The 10,570-nt window shown below is 43.1% G+C and overlaps 1 protein-coding gene across 1 annotated transcript; it reads left to right on the top strand.

Annotated features, from left to right (window-relative positions):
- The first annotated feature begins 6,248 nt into the window (after positions 1-6,248).
- Positions 6,249-9,772, top strand: LOC102874251 (class I histocompatibility antigen, Gogo-B*0201 alpha chain-like). Its single transcript, XM_006896226.1, has 5 exons — positions 6,249-6,312; positions 6,517-6,786; positions 7,098-7,373; positions 9,277-9,552; positions 9,630-9,772. Exons 1-5 carry the CDS (start codon positions 6,249-6,251, stop codon positions 9,770-9,772), a joined length of 1,029 nt encoding a protein of 342 aa, XP_006896288.1.
- The last annotated feature ends 798 nt before the right edge of the window (positions 9,773-10,570 follow it).

Raw genomic sequence — 10,570 nt, 5'->3', positions numbered from 1 at the left:
TTGCAGAAAGCTGTCCTGACTGAAAAACTGCATATTGTTTCCAACCTAAATTGTAGCCTGTTAACCTCCCTTTAACAAACTCCACAACTGTGAGTATGGTTCTTTGAGTTCTGTGTGGTCAATACAACAACAGAGTAGCCGACCCAGTAGTAGAGAGCCCTAGGTAAAATGATTAGTGTTAAGATCTTGCAGGGATCTAGAAAGACAGGGTAATGATGGGCATAGTTCAATGATGATTAACTTTATAAAGCATATTGAATAGGCACATTGTATGAAACAATCTGAATGAAGAATACAGTAAAACACAATGTATATGAACTTTGTAAGCAAATCAACATAAAATAAAAGTTTTTAAAAATGATTGAAGTAGGTGGTGGGGAAGTGGGGACATACCTGGCAACACAGGAATTGGTTCTGTGCTATGGATGTTGTTGCTGGAGATGTATTTACCTGTGGAGTTTAGATGTGGTCACTCCCATTCCAGCCAGTCTTTCTTTTTTCTTTTTTAACATTTTACATCCTTTAATAATAATAGCATATTGTTTTTGTTGTTGATTGCCTTCGAGTAGAGCACAACTCATAGCAAACCTATGAACAAAAGGCCTGAAGCCCCTCTCCAACTATCGACTTTTATCATTGTTGTTGTTGTTGTAGTGACAGTATATTACTTTGAAAAATAAATTACTATTTTACATAAAACACCTTGAGTGCAATTTCTTTGTTATGTGATACTGCTGATTCTTCTATTATTTAATTATGAAAAATAGATGCATGTAGTTATACCTTCTGGCCATAAATTAAAATGCTGTAAAGTGAATGTTTCAGGATTCACTATCAATATCACAAAAAATTTGTCAATACTATTCTATTCTTTTTAAAAATTAATTTTAATGGACGTTTACAAAGATTTAGGGTTTCCATTCATTCATTGTTGACCTTTCTCCCTGCCCAACCCCTCCCCCCCAATTAGCTCTTCTCTTTGAAAAGCAAAAGAAAAAGTCTTTCATTGTTATACAGTCCCTCTCCTCAAGTCCACGCCACTGAGCAGCCTTTATTCTAGGCTCCTGTCATGACAATAATACCTAATCATATATCCCTTTTAAACAATTCTCTCCCTCATCTGTTTCAATGCAGTATACATTATTTATCCCCTCTTTCTCAGTCTCCCCCCAACCCCAATGTCAGTCCTGTTTTACAACACTGGTCCTATGTAATATTTGTCCTTTTGTGACTGAGATATTTCACTCAGCATAATGTCCTTCAGGGTCACCCGTTTTGTATAATATTTCATGAGTTCCTTGTTTTTCAATACAGAATAGTATTCCATTGTGTGAATATACCAGAGCTTCTCTATCCATTTGTTTGTTGATGGGCACTTGGGTTGTTTCCAAATCTTTGCTACTGTGAATGAAGCCACAATACACATGGGTGTGCATATATCTGCTTGGGTGGCAGTTGTGGTTTCCTTATTGCAATTCCAGTAGTGGAATTGCTGGGTCAAATGGTATTTGCATTTGCAACTTTTTGAGAAAGCGCCATACAGCCTTGCACAGTGGTTGCACCATTTTACACTTCCACCAACAGTGAATAAGGGTTCCAGTTTCTCCACAACCTCGCCAATATTTGATGTTTGCTTTTCTGTTAAATTTTGCTATTTATACTGGGGTGAGATGATATCTCATAGTTGTTTTGATTTGCATCTCTCTTAGAGCTAGTAATTTTGAATATTTCTTCATGTGCTTGTTGGCTATCTGAATGTCTTCTTTGGTGAAGTGTCTGTTCATATCCTGTGCCCATCTTTTAATTGGGTTATTTACCTTTATCTTGTTTTGGTGCTTGAGTATTTTATAAATTCTAGATATTAGTCCCTTGTCTGACATGTCATTGTTTTTGTTGTTATGTGCCATTGAATCACTGCGACTCATAGTGACCCTATGTACAAGAGCCCTAAACCCTGCTCTATTCTGTGCTAACGTCACCATCTCCGACACACTCACACACTCATTCCCATCACCCCAATCACAGAATCGATCCGTTGCATTGAGGGTCTTCCCCTCCTGTGCCATCCCTCCACTCTCCCAAACATGATGTCCCTCTCCAAGGACCAGTCCTTCCTTGCAGCATGCCAAAGTATGTCAGATGAAGCTTCAGAATCCTTGACTCTAAGGAGCAATCCAGCTTCACCCTCTCCAAGACAAACCTGTTTGTTCTCCTAGCAGTCCATGGTATATTCAACACTCTTCTCCAGCACCACAGCTCAAAGGCATCAATTCTCTTTCTATCATCCCTAGCCACTGTCCAACTCACCAATGCATAGCACATAATTGCGAAGACTATAGCCTGGATCAGGTGCACCTGAGTCTCCAGCCTGATGTCGTTGCTCTTCAGTACTTTTGAGAGGTCCCTGACAACTGACTTTCCCAATACAATTTGTCTCTTGATTTCCTGACTGCTGGTACCAAGAGTGTTGACTGTGAAGTCAAACAAACTAAAACTGTGAACTATCTCAATCTCTTCACCACCCATACTGATACTGCCAATTGGCCCAGTGGTGAGAATCTTTGTTTTCTTGATGTTGAGCTTCAATCCGTATTGAAGACTGCAGTCCTTGACCTTCTGCAGCAAGTGCTTCAGGTCCTCCTCAGTTTCAGAAAGCAAGGTTGTGTCATCTACATAATGCAGGTTGTTGATGAATCTTCCACCAATCCTGATGCCACATTCCTCCTCGTACAGCCCAGTGTCTCGAATGATCTATTCTGCATACAGATTGAAAAGGTATGGAGACAGAATATATCCCTGGTGGACCGCCTTCTTGATTTTGTTCCATGTAGTGTCTCCTTGCTCTGTCCTGATGATTGCCTCTTGGTCCAAGTATAGGTTTTACATAAGCACAATCAAATGTTCTGAGATTCCCATTCTTCTCAGTCAACCATAGCTTGTTGTGATCCACACAGTCAAAAGCCTTTGCATAGTCAATTGAAGCACAGATAGACATTCTTCTGGTATTCTCTGCTTTCTGCCAAGATCCATCTAACATTAGCTATAATATCCCTAGTACCACGACCTCTTCTAAATCCAGCCTGCACATCTGGCAGTTCTCTGTTGACATTGCTCCAATCGTTTTTGAATAATTTTCAGCAGAATCTTGTTTGTGAAAAAAAGAGAGTCTTGTTTGCATGTGATATTAAAGATATTGTTCGATAATTTCTGCACTCTGTTGGGTCACTTTTCTTTGGAATGGGAGCAAATACCTATCTTTTCCAGTCAGTTGGCCAGTTCTCTGTCCTCCAGATTTCTTGGCACAACTTAATGATCACATTTAGGGCACCATCTGTCTTTTGAAATATGTCAGTTGGCATGCTGTCAACTCCTGGAGCCTTGTTTTTTGCCAATTCTTTCAGAGCAACTTGAACTTCCTCCTTCATCACCACAGGCTCTTGCTCATATGTTATTTCATGAAATTCTTCTGTGTCAAACAATTCCTTCTGATACAGTGGCTCTGTGTACTCCTCCCATCTTCTTTTAATGCTTCTTGGATCATTTAACATTCTACCCAAAGTATACTTTAGTATTGCCACCCATGGCTTGAATTTGTTTTTCAACTCCTTCAGCTTAAGAAACGCGGAGCAAGTTCAGCCCTTTTGATTTTGTGACTCTAGCTCTCTGCATATTTCATTACAGTATCTTGCTTTGTCATCCTGAGCTGCTTTTTCAAATTTTCTGTTCAGCTCTTTAATTTCTTCCTTTAGCTTTGGCTTCTCAGCACACTAATGCAACATGCAGAGTCTCATCTGACGTCCAGCTTGGTCTTTTCTTCTTCTTCAGCCTTTGTAATGATCTTTTGCATTCTTCATGGATGATTTTTTTATATCCTCCCAGAGCTCATTTGGTCTACGCTCATTGGTGCTTAAGGCCTCAAACCTGTTCCTGAGATGGTTTTGAAATTTGAGTGGGACAGACTTAAGGTTAAATCTTGGTTCCCATGAACTTGACTTAATCTTCCTCAACTTCAGCTTGAACTTGCATATGAGTAGTTGGTGGTCTGTCCCATAATCAGTACCTGGCCTGGTTTTCACAGCTGATATTGAGCTTCTCCAGGGAGTCTTCCCACAAATGTAATCGATTTGATTCCTATGCATCAGGTGAAATCTACGTGTATAGCCTATGTTTGTGTTTCTTATAAAAGGTATTTGCAATGAATAAATCATTGAATGTGCAGAATTCTATCATTCTATCTCCAGCCTCATTTCTCTCATGGAGTCCATGTTTTCCAGCTACTGATCCTTCTTCCCTGTTCCCAACTTTGCGTTCCAGTCACCCATTATTATCAGTGCATCTTGATGGCATGTTTGTTTGATCAATTTCTGATTGCAAAAGTTGATAGAAATCTTCCATTTCCTCCTCTTTGGCTCTAGTTGTTGGTGCATATATTTGAATGATTGTGGTATTCACTGGACTTCCTTGTAATGCATGTGAATATTATCCTGTCACTCACCATATTGTATTTCATGATGGATCTATAAATTACTTTTTGGCTTTCCTTTTTACCCTGTTGGAGAAGTTTTTGCGTGTGCATAGGGATTTGATTCTTAGAAGGTCCCATTCATCTATTTTATCCTCTCCAGGTTGTAGATTTTCCAGGATGCTTGGAAGACTGTTTATGTTGTGGATTAGGACTTCTAGCGTTCTTCCAAGCTTTTCTTTAATGAAGTTTATAGTCCTTGGTTTTAGTCCTAGGTCCATGATCCACTTTTAGTTGCTTTTTGTGTATAGAATGAGGTGTGGATCTTGCTTGAGTTTTCTGCAGATAGTTTTCCAATTTTGCCAGCACCATTTGTTAAAAAAGCTGTTGTTTCCCCACTTAACTGATTTCATCTCCTTGTCCAAAATAAGTTGGCCAAATGTAGATGGACTGATTTATGGATTCTTAATTCTAGCTACATTCTTTTTAAAGACAGATAAAAGAGACTTGCATAACTGCCACCCAGGCGGATATATGCACACCCATGTTTATCGTGGCTTTGTTCACAATAGCAAAGAGTTGGAAACAACCTACGTGCCCATCATCAAATGAATGGATAGAGAAGCTCTGGTATATTCACACAATGGAATACTATTCTGCGTTGAAAAACAAGGAACTCATGCAATATTATTCAGAATGGATGACCCTGAAGGACATTATGCTGCGTGAAATATCTCAGTCACAAAAGGACAAATATTGCATAGTACCACTGTTGTAGAATGGGACTGACATCAGGGTTGGGGTGAGACTGAGAAAAATTGGATAAATTGTGAATACTGCATTGAAACAGATGAGGGAGAGAACTGTTTGAAAGCAGTATAGTGGAGTGTACTCGGGGTTGGGGGAATTGTATATCAATGAAGGAATTTTTCTTTTCCTTTTCAAAGAGAAGAGCGAACTGGGGGGGAGGGGCAGGCAGGGAGAAAAATGCAACAATGAATGAATGGAAATTCAAAATCTCTGTAAATGTTCATTAAAATTAATAAAATAATTTTTAAAAAATGTAAAATAAGACATTCTCTCACTATGTTGTTTTATTTTGGAAAATATTTTTCACAAAAACATTGAATGGGTTATTCTTTTAGGCTATGTAAAGAGTTTTCAACAGTTTCCGTGTGTGTGTGTGTGTGTGTGTGTGTGTGTGTGTGTGTACCATCAAATCGGATCTGACTGGTACAGGAGGAGATTGCCCTTTTTTCTCCAGCTAGAGCATCTGGTGAATTTGAACCACGTACCTCTGGGATTGCAGTGCAGCTTCTTGCCACTAGGCCACGAGAGTTCCCTAATAGTTTCCATTTCTTAGATGGTTAATATCAATAGACTAAGACTGTTCTATTCTGCTTAGTGAGCCCACCCCAGGGCACAAAACATCATGGAGATTCTAAAGTTACTGAGACCTCTGACTTAAGTAGGACTCTAGGAGAGACAGTGCAGTAAAGTAGGCGGAGGGAAGTGAGGGGGGGGGGTGGACGGGGGTTGCGGGGTGGCCTAGGAGTGGGGATTTCCCTTTTACTCAGCGTTTTCACTTTTCCTTTCCACAACTTGTGTTAGCTGCTCCTGCCTGGACACACGTGACTTAACCCTCATTTTCACTGCTGTTGGGTCTCGGATCTCCAGGAGCTGGAATAGGCCTCACTGAGGCCCTGGGTCCCTTTGCCCAGGCACAGTGGGGGGATCTCCGCTCCGCTGGGGACTAGAGTCTTCTGAGATCTGGAAGGGCCAGGTGATGGAGTCCTTGATCTTCTTCCTGCTACTATCATGGGCCCTGGGACTGACTCAGACCTGGGCGGGTAAGTGCAGGGATGGGGGATATGATACGGACGGACGGACCAGACGGACGGACGGGTGTCAGAACTACCTCCCTGCCCCTTTCTGGCCCTGCGCCTCTCGCTCGCCTTCCACGAGCCCCTTTGCCCCATCTCAACCCCGTCGACCCCGACTTGGGAGCTCCAAGGTGAGTGAGATCGGTGGTTTCTTTCCCTCCTTGACCCCAGGTTCCCACTCCCTGAGATATTTCCACACTTCCTTGTCCCGGCCCGGCGGCGGGGAGCCCCGTTTCATCTCCGTTGGATATGTGGACGACACGCAGATCGTGTGGTTCGACAGCGACAAGGCGAATCCAAGGACGGAACCACGGACAGCGTGGATGAAGCAGGAGGGGTCGGACTATTGGGACAGGCAAACACGGATCTCAAAGGATAATGCACAGACTTTCCAAGTAAGCCTGAAGAACTTACGTGCCTTCTACAACCAGAGCGAGGCTGGTGAGTGGCGGGGTCCTGGGTCACTTCTTGTTCGTCCCCACGGACAGGGACAGGTTGCCCACCATCTCCAGGATTGAATGTTACCCGGAAGTTATAACACTGGTGCGACTTTCCGATCTAGCAGCATCTAGATGTCCCTCTGCTTTTGGATTTACGGTTTAGAACCAAATAAACCAATCACCACCTCGACTGGAGTTGACAGCACTGACAGGGCTGATAGCAGGGGTGCGGGGCTGACCACAGGGTGCTGGGCTGACCCTGAGGGCGGGGCTTGACAGTGGGGGCAGGGCTGACCCTGGGGGCGGGGTCAGTGTCTCACACCCACCAGAGGATGCATGGCTGTGACGTGGACTCCGAAGGCCGCCTCCTTCGCGGTTACAATCAGTACGCTTTTGATGGCGTGGATTACATTGCCCTGAATGAGGACCTGCACTCCTGGACAGCGGCAGACACTGCGACTCAGATGACTCTGCGCAAGTGGGAGGAGGCCAGTGAGGCAGAGCGCTACAAAGCTTACGTGGAGAGCATTTGCGTGAAGTCACTGCTCAGATACCTGGAGATGGGCAAGGAGACACTGCAGATTGCAGGTAGAGGGGGCTCAGGGGGCGTCAGTCAGAACATTGAGCTGGGACTATTATCTATTTTACTGACTTCTCAGGAAAGGAAAGAAATGGGATTAGACGCCAGCCTACACCTACAGATGAATGTGGAGAGTGAGGCGTTAGCCCAGATTTACAGAACGTGCCGTCAGTAGGGATGGTTGTCCCCCTCCTCACATCTCCTCCAGTACCAGATCATACAGAATGCTTAATAATGTTTATAATAAATGTTAATACAATGTAATAATTATAAATTGCTTAAATATAGTATTTCTTGGATTATATCAATAAACTAAACCCACTGCCCTCAAAAGGATTTCACACCCTTCTGTTGGCCTCGGATATTGTAAATCTTAGGGATTTACATGCTTCATGTTTTTCCCAGTGGAATTGCTGGTGAATTCTAATTGCAGACCTTTTAACAACCTAACGCATAACCCACAGTGCCACTACATGGATTTACAAGGCTTAATTAGCAATTTAGTTGAAACCTATTCTTTTTTCTTTAATTATTATTTTTTAAAAGAAAATTATGTAGGTTCACAAATAGTAATTAAAATAATATTCTAGCTAAAATTCCAGAACATTTTATGAAATGAGCGACTGTAAAAACACTGCACATGTGGTGCTACGGGAAGGGTTCAGATGAAACCAGGTGATCCCAAACTTCCTTGTATTTGAATAATAATGGCAACTCAAGAAGAGCATCTCTCCTCCTCATTGTTGTTGAATGTCCTGACTCATAGTTGACCCTCCATGAATTTTCAGAGGCTGTAAATTTGACATGAAGGGTTTGCTTCTCTCTCTGGCAGAGAAGCTAGTGGATTGCAGGCTCCTGCCTTTGGGTTGGCAGCGCAACTCCTTACACACAAGGCCACAACATTTAGCCTTGTAGGTAGATAGAAACTAGACTTATGAAAAATATTTGTTGTTATATCTAATGACAGGGATATTTTTATTATAAAATTCTAGATTTCTAAATATTTTATTGACAATCATTTTGGTGTCACCCCTCTGATGTCTGGTTAGCAGCTGCCACTCACTCCTCATCCTACATTGTAATTGCTATTGACGCTTGTTTCCCAATCCTACATGAGAAAAAATTTCCAAATCCTCCAAGCCCAGAAGAACTCTCCTTTCTTTCAGAAACAGTTAAAGGATCCACTGTCTCTGAGAAGAGTAGAGCAGATGATTCCTGACTGATACACAATTCCCTTTGATCCTGTAATTAACTTTGGGAACCACCATGGACATTCAAGTTTTGTTCTCTGCTCTACACCAAATGAATTTGGAAATCTGATTCTATCTATTCTGAGATTCTCAGACTCCATCCAAGACAGAACTGTTTTTGTTGTTGTTGTTTCGTGCCATCGAGTCGTAGACAACTCATAGCAACCCTATGAACGAACGGCCTGAGCACTGTTCGTACATAGTGTTTCCGGAGGCAAGCCATTTCGGAAGCCGATGACGCGCCTGCTTTCAGTCTTGTTTTAGTCAGGAAGCTCCAGCCAACACTGTCCACGATGGGTACCCATTACCACGATTGGCACATCACTGTCACAGTGTTCAGCATCACAGTAACAAGAGTTACCTCTGTACAGCAACGCACAGACCAGTGCTATACCACCCTGAGAGAATTCCCTAGAAATCTCAATTCTACCCCTCGGATACCTGGAATCTCCTACAGGCTGCTTCACTGTGATTCTAGAACTTCCCAAAGAATAGAGCATTATCTCAGATCTCTGATCCAGACTAGTGTCTGGGTTTTACACTCCTTCCACCACCTCAGGTGCCCTGTCCATTCTCAGGGTGATCACATGAGCTTTGCTCAAGTGTCCCAAGGCAGATAAGGGAGAGCTATCCATTCTTCATCGATTTTTTGATCTTTCAGTATCTCCCAAGACCTACGTGACTCATCATCCCATCTTTGAACATGAGGTCACTCTGAAGTGCTGGGCCCTGGGCTTCTACCCAGCAGAGATCACCCTGACCTGGCAACGAGACAGGGAGGACCAGACCCAGGACATGGAGCTTGTGGAGACCAGGCCTGCAGGGGACGGGACCTTCCAAAAATGGGCAGCCATCGTGGTGCATTCTGGAGAGGAGCAGAGATACACATGCTATGTGCAGCATGAGGGGCTACTGGAGCCCCTCACCCTAAAATGGGGTAAGGAGGGACATAAAGAGCCCTTCTGGGAACCACAGGGAGTTAGGGCTTCTCTCTCACTTCCCTTCTCTTTCCAGAATTTCCTTCCCAGCCCACTACCTCTTTCATCCAAATCACTGTTGGTGTGGCTGTCCCTGGAGTTGTCTTTGTGGTTATTGGAGTGATCATGACTAGAGTTGTGAGGAAGAAAAGTTCAGGTACATGTGGGGATGGGGTTTGAATTTTCTTGCCCCCTAGGGGCATTTAGGTTTCCTGCCTTGTTACAAGATGCACCAGCTTACTCAGTCTGGGGCTCTGTGTAGCAACAATTATTCTGTGAAATACATGTGAAAATGAAGGACAGATCATTGAGACCTGATTTCCAATAGTCATAGATCACATAGGAAAGTTCCTGCTGAGGACAGACTTCCAGGAAGATGTTTGGTCCAGGGCCTGCACATTTGTCTTTGCATTTCTCTATCTTTCCTTTGTATGTAGCCACAATTCTGGAACCTTCTCTGGAGTGCAGGTCTACCCACGTCTTCTAGAGCTTCCTGGTCCTTCCTCCTCTCTAGTCTGACAGAATACTTGCTTCTCATGAGAGGAAAGACTAAAAGCTATGCTCGAGCTTTAAGTATGTAGGGAGGTAGGCTGATCCCATACTTTGAAATAGTATAGACAGGAACCCATGTTGGAGCCCCCTGCAAGTCATAATCATCATATTTCTAGTCTCATTTCCTATGAGTTCTGATGAGATTCTGGTTTTGTTTTTCCTCAGGCAAAGAGAGGACCCTAGAGTCCAGTGCTTCTCTCATGACTTCTAAAGGTGAGAACCTGAGGGTGCCTGACCCTGGGGGGAAAGGGGACACAGGAGGGTTGTGGATATCGACTACTGTTCAGACATTCAACATTTATGGCAACTGACCTGAATTCATTCATGATTCTTTTATTCTGTAGTGTGAGACTGCTGTCTTGTATGGGACTGAATGATACAAAATTTGTTCACACTGTGCTTTTTGACTCAAGAAGCCTGGACTAC

Source organism: Elephantulus edwardii, unplaced genomic scaffold (genome assembly GCF_000299155.1).
Source record: "Elephantulus edwardii isolate Elephantulus edwardi_28Jun2011 unplaced genomic scaffold, EleEdw1.0 scaffold00184, whole genome shotgun sequence".
Taxonomy (NCBI): Eukaryota; Metazoa; Chordata; class Mammalia; order Macroscelidea; family Macroscelididae; genus Elephantulus; species Elephantulus edwardii.
Note: the sequence above shows the minus strand (reverse complement) of the source record. Positions and strands in the feature narration are given on the sequence as shown.

What these genes read in the sequence shown, in the direction of transcription:
- LOC102874251 (XM_006896226.1), top strand. Translation starts at nt 6,249, where the DNA reads ATGGAGTCCTTGATCTTCTTCCTGCTACTATCATGGGCCCTGGGACTG. An exon ending in CTACAACCAGAGCGAGGCTG is followed by an intron (nt 6,787 to 7,097) that starts GTGAGTGGCGGG and finishes GGGCGGGGTCAG; the next exon opens with TGTCTCACACCCACCAGAGG. An exon ending in GCCCCTCACCCTAAAATGGG is followed by an intron (nt 9,553 to 9,629) that starts GTAAGGAGGGAC and finishes TTCTCTTTCCAG; the next exon opens with AATTTCCTTCCCAGCCCACT.